This window comes from Coffea arabica, chromosome 5c, assembly GCF_036785885.1.
Source record: "Coffea arabica cultivar ET-39 chromosome 5c, Coffea Arabica ET-39 HiFi, whole genome shotgun sequence".
Taxonomy (NCBI): Eukaryota; Viridiplantae; Streptophyta; class Magnoliopsida; order Gentianales; family Rubiaceae; genus Coffea; species Coffea arabica.
Window position 1 is genome coordinate 313,265 of NC_092319.1, and position 26,803 is coordinate 340,067.

The 26,803-nt window shown below is 38.0% G+C and overlaps 3 protein-coding genes across 4 annotated transcripts; all 3 read right to left on the bottom strand.

Annotated features, from left to right (window-relative positions):
* Positions 1 to 136: 136 nt before the first annotated feature.
* LOC140007579 (altered inheritance of mitochondria protein 32-like) lies at positions 137 to 3,327 on the bottom strand. Its single transcript, XM_072050288.1, has 5 exons — positions 2,858 to 3,327; positions 2,530 to 2,615; positions 1,875 to 2,180; positions 1,508 to 1,591; positions 137 to 680 (listed from the first exon to the last, which is right to left on the bottom strand). The coding sequence occupies exons 1-5, from the start codon at positions 3,254 to 3,256 to the stop codon at positions 353 to 355; spliced, it is 1,203 nt and encodes a 400-aa protein (XP_071906389.1). The 5' UTR covers positions 3,257 to 3,327; the 3' UTR covers positions 137 to 352.
* Positions 3,328 to 5,141: 1,814 nt separating this feature from the next.
* On the bottom strand, positions 5,142 to 9,714 carry LOC140007578 (protein kinase PVPK-1-like). The gene is made up of 3 exons (XM_072050287.1): positions 9,168 to 9,714; positions 7,329 to 8,528; positions 5,142 to 6,281 (listed from the first exon to the last, which is right to left on the bottom strand). The coding sequence occupies exons 2-3, from the start codon at positions 8,501 to 8,503 to the stop codon at positions 5,429 to 5,431; spliced, it is 2,028 nt and encodes a 675-aa protein (XP_071906388.1). The 5' UTR covers positions 8,504 to 8,528; positions 9,168 to 9,714; the 3' UTR covers positions 5,142 to 5,428.
* Positions 9,715 to 13,759: 4,045 nt separating this feature from the next.
* LOC113723077 (nuclear pore complex protein GP210) lies at positions 13,760 to 25,098 on the bottom strand. 2 transcript variants are annotated; one of them, XM_072050302.1, is made up of 5 exons: positions 24,231 to 25,098; positions 23,273 to 23,538; positions 15,586 to 21,679; positions 15,362 to 15,496; positions 13,760 to 14,113 (listed from the first exon to the last, which is right to left on the bottom strand). In XM_072050302.1, the coding sequence occupies exons 1-3, from the start codon at positions 24,413 to 24,415 to the stop codon at positions 16,257 to 16,259; spliced, it is 5,874 nt and encodes a 1,957-aa protein (XP_071906403.1). In that variant the 5' UTR covers positions 24,416 to 25,098; the 3' UTR covers positions 13,760 to 14,113; positions 15,362 to 15,496; positions 15,586 to 16,256. The 2 variants fall into 2 exon arrangements, with proteins under 2 accessions (XP_071906403.1, XP_027102147.2); XM_027246346.2 differs by having other exon boundaries at positions 13,760 to 14,122.
* Positions 25,099 to 26,803: the final 1,705 nt, after the last annotated feature.

The following is a 26,803-nucleotide window of genomic DNA, read 5'->3' on the forward strand; positions in this document are numbered from 1 at the left end:
GAATTGGCTCCATAGAGATAAAATTGGAGGAAAAATAAATGTCGCAATAGGAGAGAAACTTAGAAAGGGGTCGAGCGGTACAAAGCAGCTGAAGTAGTAACTAAGCACCAAAGAACGTCTATAAAACGCAAGCAACAGCGAGAACAGGTAATAATCTTTTATCTTCATCATATGCTACTCTCTACATTTATCTTCACGTAGAGATGAATGTGTAACTAGTATCTTCTTAAACAAGTACGTGCTTCTCACGATTATCTTATTTAGTGCAACTTAACCTCTCCAGAACATACCAAGGCATACGACCTCAAAATTTAGATGCAAAACATGTAGCTAGAATGCCCAAGGCAACACTTCACCTTGACCTTTTGTAAAAAGCAAATGCCACAGCAACGGTAGTCACTGCTCCAAGGACAGCAACAGTTGTCAGGACATCACGCTGCTCCCATCTTCCAATCCAGTTTGAGAGCTTTCCTGTTCCCTTTTGTACCTCTTTCTCCTGAAAATTCACATCTCTGCAACATGAGACTCCATTAGCACCTTGGCAACAGCTTGAACTACTTTCATTCTTTTCCTCGCTTCTGATTTCTTGTGGCTTCTCTGCATAATTGTTAAGACTTGTACCATTTAAAAGCTTCTGCTGATGCACGTTCTCAGCTTCTTCAGTAACTCCCATTTGGCCTCTGAAGTAGACAACAGAAACATCACACAAGGGCATAAATTACATGATCAAATTTTGATGTTTTAACAGTGTCTGCATGTCAAAAAGTTTCTTTTGCTTAGATGGCAATAACTTCAATAGTAATATATACGTGGCTACACATGAATGTTCTACTCCTACATTCTCTTTCATACTTCTAAAGTATAAAGCTACATCTTCTGAAAAGCATACTGTATAGCAAGATATCAATATTTTGGGCAAGTATTATGTAGATAAGTATCCAAGATTCATGTCAAGAAAAGAAACATTCCATCCAAAGGATGTTATATGTTGCACTCAAAAATAAAATGTTTTTAAAACTCAAATGCTCGGTTGTCAACATCCTTAAATGGTTACCTCATGATTGCAGCATTCCAACTTAGATTGGGAAAAGAAAAAAGAAAAAAGAAAAAGAAAGAAAGAAAGAAGAAGATAAATTTGTGTTCAGCTTTTGACACAGATTTTGTGTTGGGAGATGAACAATCCCGTGCAGTATAGTTCAATAAAACTGCCAAATAATGTCCCATCTGATGGTGGAAAATGAGAACCTGTCTCCTACTAAAAGGTATGCGGACAAATTTGAATTCTGACCCAGGTAAGATTAAAAGATTAGGGAAGTAATCTGACCAGAGTACAAGAAAATCAAAAAATATATTGATGAAGACATTCTCAGAAATATAGACAGAGCCCAAAAAGTAAAAAAGTAAAACAAATGGGACCATACGGTGGTACATGCAAAACAAGTCCAACAACAAATCTTCTGGAGTGAGGTCAGGAAAAAATTTAAAAAGAGCAGAAATGAAGACAAACCTCCAAATTCGCTCAATGATTTCTCCCTTCCCAATATGCTGATCAAGCAGTTCAGGCACATCATTAGGCGTAACATATCCATACCTGCATGATCAGAAAAAGAATTCATCACAAAAAAAAAAATCTGCAACAGACCAAAGATCACTGATCTGATGATTTGGTTCTTCATGTCTTTGATAAGCGGTCAATTTACCACATCTCTGATGAGTGCTCAATACAGAGAGCTTTACAAAATACATATGGGATAAAGAGCCGGACCAAATCAGAGCAAATAGAAACTCCAAATCCAAAACAAACAAACAAACAAACAAAATGCACGCACACGCGCACACACACACACACACTTTTTTTAAAATCAAGTCATTACCAATGGCCATCAATTTTCGCTTGAGCATTGGCACTGAAAATGATCACATTGCCAGCATACTTATGGCCTCCAATATGAGAGCAAGCAGTCACAAACACCTGGCTCTTTAAAGCCCTGGAGTCAATCTCTTCTTTGAACTTCTCAATCAGAACAGGTCCACAAACACCACACCTTTTGTCTCGATTATTGTGAGCACAAACAAAAACATATGAACCAGTCAAAACCTCCTGTTTACCAGCAGCCCAGGAGTTCCCATTAACAAGCACATCCTCCACAAACCCATCCACATCCGAGTCCTTCAAATCTCTTCAACAAACAAAACCAAAAACAAATTAACATACATGCATATATATAGAGACACATAGAGAATCATCAACCATCTAGAAGAACACACTTGTAACACATGATGACAACAGTTGTAGTTTTTATACTCGTGAACTAAAGCTTTAGCAAGTAAAACAACTATACAAACGAAATTCACTTGTAGGACATCAAAGTTACATGGATAAAAGCATAACATGGAAGATGCCAGCAAAGTATGACCTAAATTCATAAACCCAATAGTACTACTCATAACAAAATAAAAATAAAATAAATGAATGAATGAATAAATAAAATGAAAGTCAGACACTAGAAGTATTAGTCAATTAATTACCTGTACTTGATCATATCAGGGAAAACCAAAACATCTCCATCCGATAATTGCAAGTCCTCAAGCCCTTCGCATATGGTCAAACGAGCCTACCACAACATATGAAAATAAATTGAGTACAATATATCGAAAATACAAGAGTAATCTCCAAAAACTCTGATACAAAACACAATCAATTACTCAAATTAATCCAGAAACATGAAAATATAGTAAGCTAATACAGTTAAAACTGCATCTCTTCTGCGTAATTATGTAATATGAAATCGACAAAGCAGCAGAGAAATTCGTAAATTTCGACCAAAAATGAAAACCTGAAATTGAGAGTATAAACCTTGATTTTGATATCAGCCTTGCGAGCTTTAAGAGCAGCTGAGAGAAGCTTGGGGAGAAGATCGGAATCGGAGGCTTCAACACGAGAAGGCCAGGAGTCATGAGATTTGTAGCAGAGGAAGAGGTGACGTTCGTAGGGGTCAACTGTGCCGGCGAGATTGCTTTGGTACATCTCCGACCGCTTAAAACCAAACTTGAGATCATCTTCCTCGGGCAAAACAGTAGAAAAGTACTGGGTCGTTTCTCCGGTGGAGGCCATAGCTGGAGATCGCTTCAGCGAGAGGAAGGGTTTAGGAGAGACTTTTCCTGGATGACCGGAGCGCGACCAGAAAAATGCGACTGGGAAAGAGGACAGGAAACGAACTGCGCGTGAGAAGGTATTTATATGCATTTTAAACATTACTAATACACTTGAGCTGAAAAAATTGGGGAGGCCCGCCCTAGGATCGAGAGGGAAATTACGAGTTGCTCTGGGCAAGGAGGTAACGCTCAATTAAAAAGAGTAAATCTTACGCGCTATTACTGTATTCGTAATGTATATATTAATCATCGTTAAATTCATGATATATATGCGTAAAAGTTAAATTTTATATAATTATCATTCATTTATTCAGTACTCACAATATATATACTGTTAGTGTAAGAAAAATTAAATTCAACTAAAAACTCATAAGAAGGCACATGATCGGCATGCGTAAAATGGGTATAGAACGAGATACACATTTATGATTTGAGGTAATTTTGTGAAGGCAAAAGATTCAGCCACTAACAATTTTCTTGTCTTTAATTAGCAATTTTGGTTTGCAACAATATGATCATTTGATTTGGAAATTTTTTTTACTGATATCGTACGAATCCATAAATTACAATTCAAGAATACTACAAATAAACTACCAATTGTGCTTAGATTTGAAATAAGAGTTAGACTCTACGAGAAAGAGATAAATTGAATGATATAGGAGGAAGAAATGTAACTGAGAGATCTTGAATTCGAAACTTCCCACTTATACTTCAAAGAAAGAGATAGAGTAAGAAAGTGAGACTATTTTCCCTGTAAATTTGTTAGTATCAAAGAAGAAATTGTATTAACATTAATTAAAAAGATACTCATATAAAGCGAACTTTGCGTAGACATCGACCTTGACTACTAGATTATCAATGTTTAAATGTCTCATTGACATTTTGGTTTTTACTAAACAATAGCTTTTGACGGTTTAAACATTCAAATTAAAAATCTTTGATCTATTTTCATAGTATAGTATGTACAGATTCAATTTTATATTTAGTTGTGGCAAATTGGACAACAATTACGTCGAATAGTTTGGATGTTTGTTTAAAATTTTACTGTAACTTGTTATAGAATTTGCAGGAAAACTTTTTGAATTATGTAAAAACTTTCCTTTTTAACACCAAAAAAAAAAAAAAAAACTTTCCCTTTTCCCCTTTTTCCTCTTTTCTTTCTTCTTCTCTCCTTCTCCCCCACCCCACTATTCTTCTTCTCTATTCCCGGCGACTGCTTGCGCTATTACGCATCAACCTTTTTTTTTTTTTTTTTCTCTCTCTCTCTCTCCCTCCCTCTCCTCTCCTCCCCTTCTCTCTCCCCTCTCTCCTTCTCATTCCCTCCCCCACCACTTCCTCCCCTTCTCATCCCCTCCTCTCTCCTCTTCTCCTCCTTTCTCCTCCCCTCCCCTCTCCCACTTTCCCCACTCTTCCCACCACGTCCTTCCCCCATCCACCCTCCCCCTCCCCCATGTGCAATCTAGTCGCGCTGAGGATGGCTGGGAAAGGAGGTGGCAGGGAGAGTGGGGAAAGGGGGAGAAGGGAGGGGAGGAGAAAAGGAAGGCAAGAGGAAGGAAGAGAAGATAGAAAGAAAAGAAAAAAAAAATGGTGGTTGGCGCCAGAGAGTTGCCAAAGGCTCTGTGGTGGTAAGTTGAGATGGGGGAGGAAGAAGAATAAAAGAAAGAAGAGAATTTTTTGTGTGTTTGAGGTGAGGGGAGAGAGAAGAATAATAGAAAGAAGAGAATTTTTTGTTTGGTTTTGGATATTGTAAGGTGTGTATTTTATAATTTTAAGGAGTGTTTTGACGTTATCGTGGTTAAAGTTGTTAAAAAATTTCTAAGATAAAAATTCGTTTGCCAAGCGAGACCGTAGTTCAGTTCAATGGCCGATGATGCATTTTCATTGCATGATTTACAGGTACTAGAAGCAACCCTTTTAAGACTACCAAGAATTTGACCCCCAAAAAAGAAAAAGGACACAACAAAACCCGTAGTAGCAGAAAACTATTCTAATCAGAAATGGAAACTACTACTTTGACTATTTCCATGACAACATGTCATGCGTGATTCAAGCTGAAAAGAGTACAGCAAATGGTAGTTCACAACTTTTTGACTATTTCCATGACAACATGTCATGCGTAATTCACAGGTGCTAATCACTACTACTGCTTACAAATTACAATTAATGCCATAATAAAGCACTTTACAATTGCCGCGCTAGGTGTTCCTTCCAATCCAAGAAGATTACATCACACGGTGAAATTGTAGCAACTGTCACAGTGGTACAACAAGAATCAGAAGAAATCGATTTCCAAATAATTACCTGACGGTTTCACATCCACGCCAGGTACGTCAGGTTTGGGTACTCTTAGTATGTCATCGATTGGGAACGGCTTCGGCACGTCCGGAGGGCTGGCACAGCGAATTAGAGCCCAGTTGACACTTTGAAAGAATGGATGTTGCTTGATCTCAGTGGCGCCGCGCCTGTATGCAAGCCGGTGTTGTGGTTCCTTAACCAGTAGTCCTCTGATCAGGTCCCTTGCCGCAAAACTCACAGTTGGTGACTCTGGAAATCTCAAGGGTTGACCAACCACATTGAACAAAGTTGCCCTATTGCCTGCACCTTTGAACGGAGTCCTCCCAAACAAGAGTTCATAGAGGAAAATTCCGAACGTCCACCAATCCACAGCGCTGCCATGACCTTCACCTTTGATGATCTCTGGCGCCAGATACTCATGCGTACCCACAAATGACATTGATCGGGCATTTGTTGGCTCAGCTATGAGCTCAGGAAGAGGACTCACTTGATTGTGTATTTCAGCTCTTGGTTTCATCTTTTTCTCTTTCCTGTACTTGCCAAGAAGACGTGGCCCGAAACACGTAGGTTGGATGCAAGCTGGTTGGATGGCACAAGATGGCTCAATACAAGCAGGTTGAACACAGTATCCAGAGTTTTTGGACTCCAAGCTAGAATTTGAAGATTTGACAAGGGTTGGGCTCACAGCACATCTAAGCGAAAGATCAAAATCTGAAAGCATTATGTGGCCATCCTCTCTGACCAAAACATTTTCTGGTTTAAGATCTCTGTAGATGATACCAAGCATGTGCAAATACTCTAAAGCAAGGAGAACTTCCGCCACATAGAACCTACAAGTAGACAAATGTGATAGTAAGCATGTTGGCACTACTAATTTATTTAATGGGGCATCCGTCTCACAATTCACAAGTTACCAACTAAAAAGGTGCAGAAATTTTATGTCTTGTGGAGGTGAATTTTAGAAAATTATGCTAATATAACCTGTATAAAATGTTTCATGCTCTGAGTATGCAGCCCTTGCATAAAGGTAGGTTATAAGAATAGATTGAACCTGTTTTATCCAATTTATCCAGGCTTTTTAATGTCTTTGCACATCCTTATGATTATTTGAGCTAATTTATCAGTCAACTTATACGAATGAAATCAAGTATTTAGAACTGCATTCCATATTCTTCTGTCATCCACAAGCAGAAATATAAGGAAGTTCAAGATTTAACCACATGAACCAGATACTGAGACAACAAAGTCATTAAGTTTGAATTGCCCTCAGCGGGATGAAAACAAAAAATCAGGCCAAAACAGATTTGAACAGTAACAATGGTTCAGAAGCTGAAATGATCATGATTTCTAGCATTTAAAGAGCAGTTTGACTAAGGAGAGTCAACTTCCTCTCATCCACAAAGACAAAAGCACCCACTTCCACAATTTCACTATTCTTTTCTTCTTCCATTTATGATTTTTAGCCTGTTCGTGATAAATGCTCAGAAGGACAAAAATGGTACACAAATTTGTAATTAGTCAAGGGAAGCAGAAAATGATCCTGATGTGCTTTAACCATAACCACTGAAATAATCATTCAAAACGAAATAGTTAGTAAAAGCACTGAAAGTTGATTGCTCAGATAGAATTAACATCTGAAGAACGCGTGCATGCGTGAACAATACCAGAAAGCACGAGTTAAACTTTTTGACTTGTACAGCCGTTTTACTGCATTTATTATTTTCCATGTAAGCAGAAATGGTCCTTGGAACCTCCCAAGGTAGAGAAAGCTTGTCTTCACTATACAGTGGATACCTGATCATACTTCAGATGAACAGAAACTTGAAATTGCCATAATAAGCTGACAAAATACAGATAATGAGGAATACAAAACCAACCTGGCAGCGTGCTCTGTGAAAAACTTCCCAGGTTGTCTTTGGCGAAGTGCGTGTAAATCTCCTCCAGGGCAAAACTCCATGACCAAGCAAGAGAACTTTTCTGTCTCAAAATGTGTATACAAAGTGGGAAGAAATGGATGATCCAGTGACTGCAATATCTCTCTTTCTGTCTGAGCTCTTACAAGTTTCTTCCTACTAGCTAGAGCTGCTTTGTCCATCACTTTCATGGCAAAATAATTTCTAGTTCCAGCTAATTCTGATAGATAAACAGTTCCTATATCCCCACATCCCATTTTCTTCAAAAGTCTGAAATGCTTCATTTCCAAAGTTCCATAACGAGATCTGACAGCTTGGATTGCTTCCCATCTTGTGTCATTTGCCTTGTGTGGTTTGTATATTGCGCTGCTGAAACTGCTGGAGCTGCTTTCATCACTGATATCACTGCCCGTGCTGCCTCTATAAATACTCGTTTTCCTGCTCTCAACAAAATCACAGGAGTTGCTAGGTTCCCCACTATCACCGGATTTCCCAACACTGCTAGCGCATTCACTGATTTCTGTAGTAAAACTTTGTTTAGCTTCTGTGTACTGTGTAGCAGAGTAAAAACTATTCTGAGGACTTGGGCAGAAGTGGACTCCCAATTGAGATGGCAATTGGCTGTTTACAACTCCAAGAGTTTCTTTAGATCTTAAATGTGAAGGAAGCTCCAGAGTCTCCATCAAGTCGCTCGGAATACAATTCCTTGCGTTGTGGTCAGGATGCTTACCGCAAGATTCACTTTCCGATTCCAAAACCCCCACCCCAGAAGTATCATGTGTTGTTTGATCAAGATCATCATCAGGCCCCAAAAATTCTTTTTTCTCTTTGTCTGACCTCATGTGGAGCCTCATCGAATCAGGCACACTGTCCTTTTGTGGATGGTCACTGTATGTTTTATACAGGTTCTTTGAACTGATTGTGGAACCTGTAGGTGTACTAGTTGCCTTCATTCCAATATCCACATCTCTCACATAGGATGAAGATGAAGAGCATCCCTCATATCCAGATTTTTTAGCAGATGGAGGGCAGAGAGGATGACCAGTCCCAGAAGCAGAAGAAGATAGGCTATAACCCAGTTCAGTAACAGAATTATGAGCCCTTGGCAGCGATCTAACGCCGTCTACAAGTGATTCCATGGCAGAATTTGGAGTAGAGAGTGTCCTATCACAATTAAGTTGGTGACAATATTTCATTAGCCAAAACTGGAATCATATAATGCTTATAGAATATAGAAGAGTGTGGCCTTAGAATTGGTAAATGACTACTGAAGAAATCGAAAGAGTGGTACTAGCAATAACCCCGTTATGAGCCGTAATCACACAAGGAATCGAAGAAAAGGCATATATAATCACATGAACCAACAAACAAAGTTATCAAATTCACTGAATCTGAAAAATCCCATTGCAGACACCATCAGCAAAAACTCATTAAGCCAAAGCAATTCCCAAGGATCACGGAGAAAACAAAATCCTCTCTTGATTCATAATTAAAGTAAGAGACACCCAACAAAAAGTTCCTCGTCCAGAAATTACGTCTTCAAGAAAATTCCATATCAAAACAACCAAAAAGAAAATGATCCAAGAATCACTAACAAGGATCAAACCAACGTGCAGCAAAAGCAAGAATACACATAAGAAAGAATCTTGGACAGGTTTAACATGCCAGGTCTGTGAACTAATTTCATTAGTGCATAATTTAAAAGATTTCAGTTTTCTGTGTTCAATCATTTCTGAGGAATTGCGCAGGAACAGTGAACTGAGTGAAGAAAGAAAGAACAAAAGAAGAGATTCTAGGTAATACCTGATTAGAGAATGGCGCAGACGAGGAGTGGGGGACAATCTCTCATAACTATTGAGACAAGCGAGAGTGAAAAAGACCCTTCCAAGAAGTCTGAAAAAAAAAAAAGCGAAAGAACTTTTGTGTATTGGGAACAGCTTTTCCCCTTTTTTTTCTTGTTTTCGAGTCTTTTTCAGATCCGATCGAAACAAGAGAGACTTTTGTGAAAGCAATCTACCACTGGTAGTCCACTGCCAGTATAATAAATTCAAGGGTATTCTTGGGTTAAATTTCGTCGTTTAATGCGGGGGAGGTGATAAACTGTTTTTTTTTTTTTTCTTTTTTAGTTTCAGTACTGGAATCGGAACATGGGAATTGGGAACGTTAAACGTGAGAAGAAATAAAAAAAGAAGAAGAAGAAGAAGGTCCCTTAAACTAAGGCCACAAGCAAAGCTAAAGCCTAAAAAGGCAGCAAAGCATAGAAAAAGCAGGCACAATACAGTACAACGATCAATTTTCTGATACAAAGGCCGTCCCTTTTTCTGTGGATGTTTCCCAATCAACAATTAACAAGGCTTCCATACCCAACTTTCTTGCTTTTTTAGTACAGTTTTTATTTTCTTAGTATTAGTTTATACTTTATACTTACATTTTAAAACATTTCTTGTTCCTTGAATTGAACCCAAAAAGTAAAATACAAAAAAGGGTACACAGACTCCGAGTCTCTAACCAATTATTAGTTTATATGATTATTTATCTTTTGGTTGGATTAGTGAAAATGTTGACCTGAATATTAAAAGTGTCAGGCTTCTTTCCCACTTTAGTTGTATTATTAAAAGAAAATTATTTAGTACATCATTAGCTCACCAACACCAGATAATTTCACAACAATGTGCACATGAATAGAATGTTTGTTTTTCTAAGTGTTTTTCTTCTTCTTTTTTTTTCCTTTTGCAAGCAAGGGGCTTCTTTACAATAACCTATTTCTCGCATTATAAATGTTTGTTGTGGATATCTCTATACTTAGTTTCCCTTTTTTTAAGTGAAACGTTTTGAATTAAAAATCATTAATTTATCATTTCTCTCGTTTTACTATCCAATCTAATGTAGTTCTTTTCCACTTTAACGAGGGTGACACAATTTACATTTTCTTAACTTCTCGTGGACACCTGTGAATACGTAAATTGCCTACAATATGTTTCTTCCATTTGGCCTTATATATATAAGGTTCCAAAACTTCTAAGTGAAGAAAGAAAGTGTGTGAGTCTTACACTCTATCAATACGTAAAATTTTTTTTTAAAAAAAAAAGGTGCGGATTTTGGGGCAGGGGCTGAATATATTTTAATTTGGCGTTTATTCCACCGAGTAAATGCCGGAGTGCTGTAGCACCGGAAAGCCAAATTAATACGCTTAGCGTCTTGCCCTTTAACGCACATACTCTAGTGGAGAGCTCGCGTCGTGATATGCCTTTAATAGTTTAACTTAGGCTTAAATACATAGTGACCCCTTTAATTAGGTCTGATTTCAATTCAACCCTCGTGTTCCCGAATCATACAAAATATCCCCTAAAATGTGATGCCTATTTGTTTTTAATGACAAAAGCCGTGATTAATGTGTTTGGATAGAAGATTGTTTGAAACAATTACTGTACCACTTCTGGTGCTATAACATATGTGAGATAAAAAGATAATTAGGAATTTGTGTTTTGGAAGTAAGCAAAATTTTGACCGCTATCTGAGGACAAATCTTCTTGACTATATGTAAGTAACAAGAAAATAGCTTCCTATTCCTTCTTTCTAGATCCAAAAACAACTCCTCAAAAATTTTAACCGTTGCTCCATATATACTCTTTAACAAAAATAAAGTATACCCAATACATTTCAGAGAAATATCTCTCAAGAAAAATCTATTCAACTGGTCCCAGAATTAAGAGAATTGGAAAACCGTGTATGTGACTTGCTAGAAAGAGAAGAGATGGAGAACTGCAACCAATGCAGTTAGGGGTGTGCAAAATCGAAAAATTCCAATTTATCGACCGAATTCGAATTCGAATTGAATTCGGAATTTCGAATTCGGTAATTTGGAATGGAAATCGGATATTCTGATTTCGAATTGGTCGAATTCGGTAATGAGATTTTTCAAATCGGAATTTTTTATTTCGAATTCACAATTTGAAATTGAAATCGAAATCGGAATTCAGAATTCCTATTTCGATTTCAAATCTGTTTTTCATATATATATATATAATATAACATTTATATTATAATAATAATTTTTATATTCATGAATTCGGTGAAATCGGAATTCTTATTTCGATTTCAATTTTGTTTTCACACATATATATAATATTTATATATATATATATGTAATATAATATTTATATAATAATAATAATAATTTTTATATTCATGAATTTGGTGAAATCGAAATTTACCGAATTCCGAACGAATTCGAATTTGGAATTGGTGAATTCGAAATCGCTTCGGGTTTGTTTGGATAGTGACTCTATCCCAAATAATATTTTGCTTGCATCATAAACACAATTTCCAACCCATCTTTTTATATTCCCAACCACCTTTTTATCTCACATACATCATATCACAAAAAGTGCTACAGTAATTATTCCAAATAATATTTCAAATAGTACTCTATCCAATCGGTCGAAAATTCTGATAACAAAATTCCGAAAAATTCCGATTTCAAAGTTTTGAATTACCGATTTCGATTCACACCCCTAAATGCAGTCAAATAGAGACTCGCATAAAAAGTAGAAACAATAAAGAAATAGTGCATCAGCAGGAGACAATAGCTTGGATTGTTGAAGATTCCAGTGGAAATTTGATGCATTGGCATGTTCCTGTTTATATTCTATTAGGTACCTTCAGTCTAAATCCTTGTTGTCATTGGGCGAACTGATTCCCTATTGTTGCTTCGCTGCCTGGCTGATCCGAACAAGTCTCCTCAACCAGTTCCTTCTATAATAGTAGTAAATGATATCCTTATCCTTTTATTTGTGTAGTTTATTTTATGCAATTCAGTTAGTTAAGGTTAGTAGAACCATAATTATAGGTTAATCTTGCCTTTTTTATTCTCCAAAAGTTTCTAATTTCAATCATTTCGGAAAATAATTATTTATCTTCTATAATGCAAAGTAAAAACAGACCACAACAGCCTTTTAAAGAGGGGAAGAAAAAAAAAGGGACCACGATGTTAAAGGATTACATAATTTTTTATAGTGAAAGGTTTGGAAAGTCTAAAAAAATTCCTAAGGAAAATTTAAAAAAAGGAGGACTCGTACTGGTGTTTTCTTTTATGTTTTAGGAAATTTATAATGTCAAGATTTGCATTTTAAATGTTCTAAGCGACAACAACGTAATAAATATTAATTTGGGAAGGCTTCGGAGTTTGTAGTCTAGTCAGTCTCCCTCTCCCATAAGCAATGCATACATACGTGGAGTTTCTTCTGCTTTCTTCTCTCCCTTTCCTTAAATTTATTGTTGTTTGCTTCTTTCCTTGCTTCCAAGTTTCTTCTGTTTTCGCTGTCTTTCCTTATATTTCTTGTTTGTTTCTTAAACGTTTTGCCTTAGAGGTAGCTGATAAGTCAAGGAATTGACCGGTGGAATCAAAATCATGCTTCGCTATTCTCAATTTAAACAGCACAGGAAAAAGGGAAAGTGAAGAGTTTGATCGTATAACAAGGAAAAAAAAAAAAAAACCTCGTAATTCTACTTGGCCAATAAATCCTGCGTTAAGTACCTATTTGCTCCCCCAGCGACATCCAAATTTATGATAGAATTTGGCTTTACTATTGCCCCGCGATTAGTGTTAGGAATAAAGCTTATCCTGCATGCACAAAATCATCACCATTTCTTTTCTTTCTTTCTTTTTTCGCAACATAATCTAATCTAAGGGGAAGAAGAGTCGACAGAATTTTTTTGTCGAAAAAAACCACAATTAAGTAGTAAAGTGGGAGGCAAGGTTCACCCCATCCAAATTTAAATGTCTGGGTGTTACCAAGAGCCTAGGCTGTTGGCACAAAATCATCACAGTCTCCTTGTCAAGAATATAACACTACTAGACTAGATCAGAACGTGCTCATATAAAATAAACATGAAATTTTTACGGCATGTTATAAAACTAAGCTGGCATTTTCTCTTTAACAGCTAAGTTGCATATTGTAAAAGGTCTATACAATGATGCCAAATTACGAGGATTCATAAGAACCAAAAAATAAGGACACACCCACATGAGATGAGATTTTTTTTTTAAGCAAAGCAGGCCGAATTTTGTTAGATTAGATACGTCTGCGGAAATAGCGAAGTACCACATGGCCCCACGTGAACTAGAAACCATGGCATGTGGTGGACCAGCTCAACTGTCACATTTGGTCCATTCCATCAAAATGAACCACACAACCCCCAAAGAAAAAGGAGGGAAAAAAAAAACATTAATGCTAACACAAGCCAAAGTAAGTACGATTTAGGGTTGCTGAGTACTGGGACTCTAAATTAATCATTCCCCATCATCATACAAATCTACTATATAGGTCAATGTGCTAAGGCTACTGTTATAACTCTCTACTGTTATAGCCTGAAGAGGACTAAGGGAAAACCAGTGAAAACTGAACCACCACCGATTCAAACAGATACATGAAACCACTTAAAGTGACAGGCCACATATAACAACAAATAGTGAAAGACAAGATTTGAACACTTGACCTCCCATCCCACCAAAGTCCTACTGTTCATAATTCTCTACTTACTTTGGAGTAAATGTTGTGCTAAATAGGAATAGATTATTATGATTTTTCCATTAAGTTTTCCAAATACAAGTTCAAAATGTATCTTCCCGTGGACAGTACATCGAGCCTCTTCTCACTAGGCTCATACTTCCCCTTTCGGAGTTGGTATCGATGAGTTACAGCTGATACCGTATAAGCCCGGCCTTCAATTGTCACGCTCTCCCCGCACTGCACATTCTGCCAAAAAAACAATAAACAACAACCACCACCAATTACAGAAGAACGCTAAAGTGCAAAGACCGGTTCCTTTCGTTAGCGTAACATCTAACATGAACATGCCATTGAATCGGTGAGGTTGTTTACTCAAATAATTCCTGTCATCCTGTGTGGAATCAATTAGTACTACTCGCACCAAAAACTAGCAAGAGGAAAAGAATGCAACAAGGAAATGCAGCGGCGCCGGAATGTCTCCGTCTTTTAGATCTTGTTAGCGCTAAACATGCTAGCTAGTTTAAAATTCACCAAGACAACTCAAGACGCCCAGTTGGCTTAACAAACCATCTCTACTTGCTTTCCAGTCAGGAAGACGCGTGCATAATCACTTTATACATGGCAGGAATTACCAAATATTAGGAGCTTTATGATTTCCAGGAATACTCGAGTCTATGGTACATCCCGTGAATCATGCATATTGACCACCATCTCACAGGATCAGCAATCAATTTTGGTTGTCGTCTCACCGGTGATGTTTGAAAATAACAGTCCTTTTAAAATTTACTTCAAACGGAAGAATTGCATCCTTAGCTCAGACATTAGGAAAAATAAAACCTGGCAAATAGTACACAATACACTCTCTACTGAAAGGATCTACAGGGTCCGTCAACAAGTTTAAGGGAAAAAGAATCAAAAGAAGATAATAGAAACTTTTCTGCGGTTTTGACTCCACAATGTTTCTCTGTTGTTGCACCAGAAAAGGTTTCAACAGAAAAATATAGTAACAACTTGAAACAGTAAACATGCAATAATATGTCCTTGCTCGTTCTAGCAATTGGAGATAAAATTTCCTTAACATGAATTATAAAGATAAGGGGAAAAAAATGAAGAAAAAAGATGGTGAAGGCGGGCATTAAGGTGATACTCAAAATTAATTAGTGAGGTTGTCAAATGCAAGTGGTGGGTTTTGCTTATACTCTATTACCTTAAGAAAGATAGCGATCCTGAAGAAAACTCGAGTAGGGCTTGTACAAAATACCCGCAGTTGATGAAATCACCTTTACCAATAATGTTCACATAATTGTGCGGGAAATTATGAATTATTATGAGATATATGCATCAACAAAACTAAAATGAGCATCTCGATTCTCTTCAAGATGCCGGGAAGCAAGTTAACAAAGGAGCTATTTAATCAGTGCAAGCCTACCTGTTAGTCGTAACTCGTAACTAATAGAGAGGAGAAAAAGTGAAAATCCAGCTTACACAGGGAAAGCAGCGGATGCCGAGGTTCTTGGGCGGCGGAGTAATTTCGATGACTTTGTAAGGGTAGTGCTGGTTTTGACCTCTGTCTCTCTCTTTCTTTCTGCAACTAACTTTGAACTTTCCGGACATCTCAATCTGCGGTGACCATTTTAATTTGCGACAAATTTTTCTCAAAATTGAAACAAAAAAAGCAAATTCCTATAGGAATGAATAAAGCTTGTAACCTTCCGAAATGCAGTGACGGTAGACACCACCGTTGCCATCTTTATTTATCCTTCTCCGCTACTGCTGATCTTTTTTCTGTTTTGCTATTTCGGCGTGTATGAGAAGAAAATTTGATGCTCTGCGCGAGGGGGAAGTTGGCTTCTGGATCTTTTGTTTCCCGGACCTTCGCCAAACGCTGGCAAGTTTAGCAACCCGTAGTACATTTGTCCAGACTCTTTAATCCACGTGGAAGTGAATAGTCCTGACTTCTTCTCAACAATGGCTGATATATGATAACTTCGTGTGGCTCTGATCACTTTCGTTGTCCTTGCTATAAATATCTCTTTCTAACTCTCACTTCGATTTTAACTGAATGGTAAGGTGTCCTAAGACGCAGCTCGACTCATTCCCTTTCCACTCATAAAACGATATACACTTTCAACATATTGTTCAGAGAAAACAAAGGCCCAACACACACTGCACCAAACCATAGCTGAAACATAGGGGAATATCCATGTTAGAGCGGAAATCAAAATTCTCCAGGAGCATGCCTTCGAGGGGGAAGTTTCAAATGGTACACACTCTTGAGGCTCCAGATGAAAGCCACTAACATCTAAATAATGCGTAATTGATGACATGATCTGATATATTACACATGGGGAAAAGTTTGCAAAAAGGAAACAGCTCCAAGCTACAAGGTGTTCTGGGGATTGACCCTTCTCCTAAAATCTTGCCTGTAGTAAGGAGTTTCATCTATTGTTCTCCTAACGTACTCGATGAAAGGCTGAGGCGTCCGAGGAGATTGTTCATCCCGAAGAAGAGGACTACTGCGAATAGGAGTGGCAGGTGCAGCTGCTGCCACACGAGCACCTCCAACACGAGCAAAACCTGATTCTACGCCACCTGGTTTGCGTATGCAGTACAGCAAAGTTCCAAAGATTACCAAAAATAGTAAAAACACCGTGACCACAACCATGATGGCACCGAAGTTTCTTACTGCACCATTGGTTCTCTCAGCTTCGTAGCTGACGTCCACCTCTTTCCTCTGACCTGTTGCTTGGAGGGTAATGATTAGTTTATCTTTAAAACTCTCATCTTTGAGACTTTTGACCTCGTAGAGAGCATGCCCTCCTTTTCTGGAATCATCCCCAGAGATGAGTCTGACAGACAGCCTATCTCGATCATGCCAGTTGATGATAACATCTGTATTACCCACAATGGTTATGAAACTTCTGTTATAGCCTGAAGTCAGATTTAGCTTTAGAGAATTTTCATCCATTTCCAACACAGAAAATCCTCCCACAAAGAATACAGATGCAGATCCTGATATGCTCTCGTCTTCCAGCAATGAAGCATTAATGGAAATGGATAAACCTCGTCTCATGTCCGCAGAACTGGGAGCAGTGCGTACCAATTGTTCCGGAAAGTAAGGAAAGAAGATGCAGTACAACTTATTAGTGACAGGATCAGTCCAAGTCCTTGCGAATCCAACAAACTGTGGATCCACCACACAATCAACTAATGTCTTGCCATTTCCAATAGTTTCATACTTGCGGTTATAAGCATCATTTAGTTTAATGAGAAAGAAATATCCTTTAACTGGAAAAGGAGATGCATTAGTGAGCATCAACGTGGGAGCATCAACAGTAACCTCTCCCCCTTTTAGAACGGTAACCACTGTATGCAGTTTCAAATCTGAATTTTCATAATGAACTTGAGTAGAACCTTCGTTTCTGGCTTTGGCTTTTCCAGATAACTTGTCAATGTCCAGAATGCTTTCATTGGCACTAAACCAGTAGCCAAATGCTTGATCAGTCAGGCCATTTACACTGAAGTTAAGATGGCTTCCTAAGGGAAGGACTGGATTTAGAGGATACATATGAGCACCCACAAAAATCATCACATAGTCCGACTTCTGTGGGTTATTGATGAATGCTACCCGGACAAGAGCTTTACCAGGGCTTTTTGCGCTGAGGTGGACTTTCCCCTGACCATCAGAGGAGTCTTCAATGGTGACAACATCAGGATAATTAGTTTCAGCTTCAAAGACAGCAACATTATAAGCTTCATGAAAAGGGTTACCTAGAACATCATAGTATCTGATTGGCAGATCAAGTTCAGCACCTACAGCAAGTCTAAGAACCAGAACTTCCTGCGTTACAATTTTCACTTGAGCCACCTCTGCAACTCTTACACAAGAAGCAATCTCAGTTCTTCCGGTTGACCTATCATTTGCCTGAATACATGCAAGACTTTCAGCTTCTTTTGTCTTAATTTTACCCCCATCAATGAACATGTCTTCATCTTCGACCTCTGCTGTCTCTCCTCCACATTTTCCCAGTAAAGAGTAAATGATTGTGCTTTTACAACACAATGCCCCTTTGCCACAAGGATTTGAAGATAAAGGCAATAGATCTGATGACGTATAATGAGAAGGGAGGAGCCAGGTTATTGGTGATCCCAAAGCAAGGGGAAGATCAGGTACTACCCAAAGAGATATATTTGCACTGTATGACCTAGATTCTGAAAATGAACCAGAAGACGTAAAACTGCAAGAGAATGTGACAGCAACTCCTGTCTTGCCAGGAGATAGTCCTTCCAGCACTTGAAGAAAACCAAGGTCTTCCTTGTCCAAGTACTCGGTATATCTAGATTTATTTGCATCAGGAAAGGGAATACCATCTTTTACACCTTGCATGCGATCTGGCACTCTGAAAGTCAAAATATCTTTATCTTCAATATTCCACTTGTAATTATTGCAAAGCTCATAAAAGGAAAATAAATTCCCCTCGGACAGAGAAGGAAATATTTGCATCTTCTGGCCAACAGCAAGTTGCTCACTTTGAACATTCAAAATGGCTGCAGAAGGAACACCAACTCTAACTTTTCCATATGCCTGACAAATCGAGATATCTCCCTTTTCATAAAACGTGGCAACTAAGGTAGTATTTCCGGGTGAAATTGCTGAAATTCGTCCCAAGGACTTCTGAAATCTGGCTGTTTCATCATCCATACTAGCATACTTGACAAAGGCACCAAATCTTGGGCCTCCTCTTACCTTGAGGACATAAGAAGCGCCAGGTACAAGGAAAATTTCACTAGGATGTATCCTAGGAGGAGCATAGACTTCAACTCTAATTGATTGACTTAATACTTCATGTCCAGAATGCTGTCTAGCACTAAGATATAGGGTTGTGACCCCACAGTGTGTGCCCTGTATAGTGAAATTGGGTGCTCTAACAGATCTGTGAGTTGGACTTTGAAGTTCACCATCATCCACAAGCTCAAAAATATGATGCTCAAAGTGAACATGAATATCCATATACAAGTACTGAGAACTGTCAAAAGTATGCCCTGCATCAGTTCCAGCCAAGAAGCTTATAGATAGCAAATTTCCTTCCATAAGGCTTATCTCTTCCCCTGATGTGATCTTAATCCAGTCTATGTCAGCAACTTGGACCACAGAAGAAGCAGCAAGTGGAGGAGCAAGCCCAATATCATAAACTGTCACCAGAGCAGTTCCCAACCTTTTGGGGGCCAGCATCAGTTGCAAACACCGCAAATCCACTGGTAATTGAATAACTTCCAGAATATGACTATTATTAACCAAAGTCTCCAGAAAACAGCTCCCACCAGCAATTGAGAGATTCAGCCGGGCATCGTGACTAAAAAACAACAAACTGAAGACTGGATTCACTCTTAGAGAAGAAACAATCTGCAAACGTGCAGCATCTGTGAGAGCATCTTCTGGACTATCAAAAGGAGTAATAGAGTTTTGATTTAAAGAATCAATGAACCCTAAAACAGTTGCACGCACAGTACACAATCCTGATGAGTTTTGCAAGACCAAAAACCTCTCCCAAATGGACTTGGTTATTGCTAAATTGTATGCATCATCCCAGAAAGCCAGCCCATCGCAGTTAATAAGCTCCCAATTCAACTGGAGAGAAGACGAGTTTCCAAAAGCTTTCCCAGTATCACTGATACTCACGGCTGATAGTCGAACTGTCCGTCCATTTGCAACAGTAATCGGGGTGGCCCGAATTCTTCCATGAATGCGGTCTGCCTTAGTTGCAGACTCAATGACTTCAGGTAAATTTACAGCTTCATCAGCAATTAGTACAATAGAAGATGGGAAGGAACACACAAGCTGCAACTGTGCTTCAGATACAGCAGGCAGGGGATGGTTGTCACCAATTAAATTTCCACGCCTGAAAACAAGCTTGAAGGATCCCAACTTTTCACACTTAATTCTGTACTGGCTAACATGGTCAGCATGTACTTGGTGAACTAGGCCTCCATCTTTAAGATAAGAATTCTTGTCATCTAAAGTTTCCACAGTTTCAATAAATTCAACCCCTTGATCCCACCTCTCTGGTCCTTCATGAAGCTTTAAATCAAAGTGTGTTCCAGGGGCAAGAAATAGTGAATCCAAATGGTTATGGGCTTCAGCTTCAGCCAAGTTGAACCAGTAACCACCAAACTGGTTTCCATCACTTGCCTGATGTACCAGGAGTGATTTATATGCTGCAATATGCAACGAGGCCTTTAAAGCAATAAATCCACTGACAGAATGATCAAGCTGTTGATGCTCTTTAGTTAGTGTTGCATGTAGCGTTGTCCGACCAGAACTAGAAGCATATACGTCAGCCCATGCACAAGGGGGCCCAACTGTCGAAGTCTGGAGCTCAAGCATTTCGTGCTTGCCAAAAGTAAGTGACTCATCAGTTGCATTGATAATTGTGAAAGACTCACTCTCGGTTTTCCACTTAATGGAGGAGCTAAAAGCATCACATCTAGCAAAGTAGGCTCCATCTGGCATTTTCAACGTGACAGAAGCCTGAAGATGCGATCCAACGACAACTTCCACAGGAAAATTCTGCCGCATAACCATTGAAGAAGGAATTAAAACTTCAATAACCATCTCATCATAATTGAATGAGTCATAAATGGACACCGCTCTGATGGTAGCTTTACCGGGATTTCTTGACTGAACTATGCCAGATGCAGATACAGACACGATAGCCATGTCTGAGGAAAACCACTTATAGTCACTGGATGCCATTGCACAACCTCCATTCACCTTTAGCTCCAATTCTTGACTTATCCCAGGGGCCCATGGAAGGAGAATTCTGTGATGGTCAATGCTGCCTTGGCTCATGCTGAACTTCACTTGGTCGCATACCATGATTTCCTGCACAACTTTAATGACCTCCTTTCTCTCATCATTTCTGCTGCTATATCTCAAAACTGCCATCAGTTTGCCAAGACCATAAGAAATTGCATTGAGTATTCTGGTATTGCCTTTTACCATAACACTATCTGGCACAGGGAGAACATTCCAGAACTTGGACTGGTCACCATACAATTCTACATCATCACTTTCAGTTAGATAAATTTCTTCCCCAGCTGGACTCTGTGAAAAAACTTTCACATAAATCAAATACTGCCTGCCAGAGACAACATACCAGCGAGCCATAGATGGAATAGATCTCATTCCCTCGACAGGGCTACCAGAAGGGGAAAGTGGCAATATGTGCAACAGTAAAGCGTCCGGCAAGACAACATGGAGGGATGACGTTTGTGTATGACCAGCAACTCTAGTGTCTTCAACAATGACTGTTGTCACCCCCAAATCGAGTGCATGAGCTTCACCTGTCATTCTGTCTACCTGAGCCACTGAAGTGTTCAAAACAGACCACTGATGCCATGGAGATGGTAAAGATACCACTTGAGGAATATTGCCTCGAATAACATTGAGGCTATATTTAACAACAGCACCAATAAGAACATATAGAGGTGATGGAGGATCAAGAGCCATTGCTTCTGCTACAGTCAAGATAATCTTATCTTGTATGTGCTCAAATGATGGTTCAACAAGATGAACAGAAACAATTTCATGGCCAATTTCAATGCCTTTCACAACATACAAGTCAGAAAACACACCACCATCTTCAAGCTTAACTTGAATGTCCAGGTCACCACACAATCCTCCACAGTCACTTTGTGGAGATTCCTTGAGAGGAACATGAACAATGTGATGTGGCAAGTCATCAGTTTCAGGCATCAGTTGCCACATGAACTGTAACCCCACTAACGAGGAAAAGACATTTTCTGCAACGTAGACAGCAAATGAACAAAATTTTTAAACTATCTTATGAAAAGATTTACATACTTCTAAAAAATTTACTTGAAACAAAAAGGAAATAGTAAAAAAGAATTTCAAATTCCAGAGATTATCATTTTAACTCTTAAAAATTAAATGCATGACAAAATCTGCTGCCTGGCAAAAGTGTACATCAATTACGTCATTATCATAATCCAAAGGAAAAATACAACAGACTTTTGGCATAAATAAAGCAATTTATCATAAATTTTTCTTTTGTTTCTTTACTCCTTCATCATAGTAATTAAACACACAGGAACAGGAAAGTGAATGTTCCCTTTTGGGGGCTTAAGCAAAAAGTTATATTCATTTATAGTCTACAGTTAAAAAAGAGTAACTTATGTAAAGAAAAGAAGCATTATCTATTACAGGTTCTACTATACATGCATTAAGGATTACGAGTACAAACTAAAGCACCATAAGATATACATACAAAAAATAGCAAACTGATAGTTAAGTTTCAAGGTCAAGAATTTACAAACTTCTACAATGTATAGGCTATTAAGATCCTAATCATCTTCATCAATCAAGTTTAGAGACTAGGATGGTTTACTCTAGTTACAATCCATAACATATTAGCTTCTTACCTACAAACTAATCAGGCTACACAATAATCAATTAAGCTAAGGCAACAGAAGATCCAAAGGATTTTAGTGAATGCAAAGCCAAAAAAAGGAAAAATGTTCAATTTGCATGCTTTCTCTTGACTTCAGCACTTTATTGAGCTTCAATTACTTCTTCTTGTGCTCAAAAATGGTTGCTCAGTTCAGAAGATTGAAAGCACTAGGCTTACACTTTGCTTCAGCTTGTGCTTAAGTGAGCATTTCATGCGGTTTTTACTAATATTCTGCAGTGCCCTTACTGTTTCCTTGGTTTCATTTTAAATTGTCCTATATTGTCCACAATCAAAAGTCAAAAGACAATATGTGACCAAGTTCTACAAAATACCCTTTATCACTAAAGATGTAATACATATAGAAATGTCAAGAACACCAAGTTCAACAGTCAAAGTCGAAGATAATTTATCATCAAGCTCATAAACCGGAAAGACATAAAACATTATAAAATTGAAAGTTTTCTGAGCCTCTGAGGTTAACAATGGACTGTTTTGACATAAATCAAAGAGCAGATACACTAAATGCATGACTCTGAAACTATGTGCTTGATCAAATATAACACATAAAATGAGAAAATGGAGTAAACTTGTTTCCTTCTTTCATTTTTCCTGTTGTAACAGTAAAATACGATCCTTGTCATTCTCCCAAGATACACAATGCTCCTCATAACTTCTTCCCTCTGACTCTTTACATGGCATGATACGAAAATAACATCTTGCATACTGATTACAACATACCACAAGAAACAGCCTTTTCTACTAAGCCGATTGTTACTGTCAACAATCACATATGGTAAAGAAAGCAGTTCAGGGAAAAAATATACTGTTGTCATAAACTTATGATAAACAGAAGGAAACCTAAAACAGTAGTATTATGAGAAAGTGCTTAAAGCAATTAAGTTCATGATGGGTGTTTAACAATCACCTTCGCTATCAAATGCCCGGACTCGAAGCGTAGCAAGTCCATCAAGGTCAAGTTTGATGGAATTATGGAATATCTGGATTCTGGAGAAGATATCAATGTAAACCTTGCAACGAATCACCATGCCAGTATTGAGGTCAGTTGCATAAACAGCAGTTTCCTTTCGACCAGTATAAGGAGCAATTGATTTCAAGCGGGCACTTGTAGAGCAACGGTTGGTGGAATTGTACTCAGGCAAAACAGCTAAAATATCACGATGATCGCATGACCTGCCCAAAACAGATTCAAGAAGACTATCTCTCAAAAAGATAGGATAGAAAGGATAAAATAGCATAGGAAGAAAACCTTTTATAGAGAATTAAACAGTTTAATGGAAATTAGGCATTGGATAATCAAATAATAGTTTGCCATTTTAAGGAAGTATATGGAGTTTCATTTTCATCGTCAAATTAATACAAATTCCATCTCAATCTGCTGAAACTTGAACATGCTTCTAGCAAATACTCATTCTCGGAAGTTAATGCTTCATGCTACTTCTTTGGCAACTAATGCCAATGTGTGTAGTAACAACTGAATTTCACAGAAAGCTTTAAACGACCAACAATATCCATCTCCCACAAAGAACTCGTTCATAATCAAGAAAAATGCAACAAAAATTACGGGTAAAACATGTAGGGAATCGATAATGTCGTCTTACAATAAATAACATGGAAAGTAACACCCAGAACTGCAAATCAACAAACATTCAGCTAGCCGGAAAATCCAAAACCTACAATAATCCTATATTAAAATCGGCAAAACTCATCATTTCCCCAAATTACTGTAATTTTTCATCGAAGAAGTTACCAGCAAAGCTTGTAGGAAGTAGACTAAAGTTCCCACTTATTTCACTAGACAATATGTACATGACAAGGCGAAGAAGAATAGGAAAAGTAGAAGGAGAGAGACGTTGAAAAAGTACCATTTGAAGCAGCCATCAGTTCCTTGAAGCCTGTACTCAACAGGATGAGTCATTTTGGGAGGCAACAGAATGTTGACGTCGGCTAGGTGAGGACCAGACGTCACCGACGATGAGGCCACCGCATCGGACACCAAAAGCGCCGGAAAAAGAATGCAGAACCAAAGCGTGGCTAAGCGTAGTAACATTTTGAATGGAAACGGAGGTATGAATTATCATCAGCTAAGAAGCGGCTCCCGCCTTCTGCCTTCCGGCTTCCGGAGGATAGCGCAGCTAAAACAGAGAGTCCGACCGGAGCGCCGGATAGCAAGACAGCGGGGTCTTAGTAGTAGACTAGAGGGCCTATCCAAATCAACCAGAAGTCTCCATTCCCACTAGGGTTTAAGTGAGGTTTTCACCTGAGCCCGGTACTCCGGGGACACGCGTAGTCAGTTGGTTGGACGGCAACTGGAGTGCTCGGGCAACCCCGCGAAAAGAAAGATTTATTTTGGCAAAAGGGCTCCAAAGGAATACTACAAAATTATGGCTTGGGAGCGAAAAGATTTAATTACCCCTTTAAGTACCCAAAAAGAAAAGTTTATTTTTCCTCTTTCAATATGTTTGATCCATTAAGCTGGTGGCCACCACCAAGCCCAAGCTGGTGGCCACCACAAAAAATGCCACTCTTGTGCCTCTGCTTCAAATCCAAACGGATGCACTCGCACCTGTCTGGTCCGGTGATGGTTCTGTCCCCATCGGTCCCCATAGGCTCAGTTGAGTCTCCCTCGTAGATAGAGTAGGAGTAGGAGTAGAGATGACAATCGAAAAAATATATATATATATGTTTGATCCATTGAAATATTACAATGATGTTTTACCTTCTTTTTTTCACCTACAAGGAAAATCGAGATATTCTTACTTCCAATTTTAAAATTTCCACGTTATTGATTGAAAAAATAAATAAATAAAAGATAAAGAATTACGCTAGCAAGAAATTTTATACGTAAACTATGTAAATGGCTTTTTATTGAGTTTCATCGATGCAAACACCTTTTTTTTTTTTTTGGGGTGTACCACTTTTCCATTGGTATTCTCATTGTTAACTGAATGGCCAACGAAACGAAAGCTTGAGAAAAAAAACATTTACCCATTGTAATATTTCCTTTTACCCCAAATAATTTATCCATAGCCCGGCGTCACTGGTGATGGGAAATAATCTGGTCAAGTTTTAGGCTCAAAATTACTATTAATGCTCCATTTGACAAGTGAGTTTTTTGGGTATTTGTCTAAAATTTTCCTGTAACTTACTGTAAAAGTTGTAGACAAAATATTTGAAGTGTGTAAATTTTTGACTATTTTAAAGTGTATAGTTTAAAAATTTTAAGAAATTTTTTGAAATTACTGTAATTAAAATTGTTAACAAACTTGTAATAAATAAATTTGACCAAAAACTTGCTTACCAAACAATATTTTATCCATTCATCATTGTTTCTAGTAAGTGCAGCATCACGGGTTTAAATGCGACTGTAGAAACTAGAAAACAACGCCTCTGATCCAAGAAGACGTGAAGGAAGAAATTGATATCAAGGTTTATAAAATCGGGATCCTACGTAGAATTGATTTTAGTTTTACAAAATCGGATCGTAGAATCGTAAGATCCCACCAAACGTTCCTAAATTTACTAAATTAATGAATTTGAAATTCATATATCATTTTGTACATCCTAAAATATATCAAATAAATAAGTTACTTATAAATATACAGCATTTTTTACTTACTGTCTGACAAGCATTTGAAATTCATTTATACCATTTTGTTTTCTTTTCACAATTATAGCCATTGCAAAGTAATATTATGAGAAAAGCCAAGCTAAATGTTGATTTGAGTTGAAAATTTAGAAGAAATTGGATTTTTCAAACTTGTTAACAAAAAGTTCAGAAGCATACGTCCACGGCAGCCCATCTTTCTGGTCTAAATAGGAAAATCTGAGCAATTAATGCACCTTTCTAGCTTAAGAAAAAAAATAAAGGCCAGGAAATCATAAGTTCAAGTGAGACCCAATACTTTTTGGCTGAAGGAATGTGCTTCCAAGGAATGAGTTTCTTGGGCACAAAGCCACCTTACAACCTTGTCTAAGAAGAAGAAAAAGTTATCTGCTAAAATAAAGTAAACACCCGAAGTTCTCAAAATATCAGAAACTTAATCTTGCATGAAATGCTTAGCTATGGCAATCAATAGTAAGCAAACAATAATGTATGTGAGCTGAGGCACTCTGTGTTTGGTAACTGCAAATTTCACTTGATGACATTTAGACAAATCAACGTTTTAAAGAGGTAGACAAATCAAAATCATGTTGTTGAAAGTGAAAAGATCCAATCGGACAATTGAAAAGATCCAAAAATAAAAACAAAAAAAAAAGAAGAAGAAAGAAAATGGTGTCAAATTAGGGCATTCAAAGTCAGAATAGTTAGTGCAAACCTGTGTAGAATCTGAATCAAATTCTTCCTGTTGTTCAAATGTTGGTACGTGATATTTGGTAGAAGCCGCAGCGATTTCGTCTTGTTGGTTGGAGCTACAGTGGTGGATAAGAAGTGAAA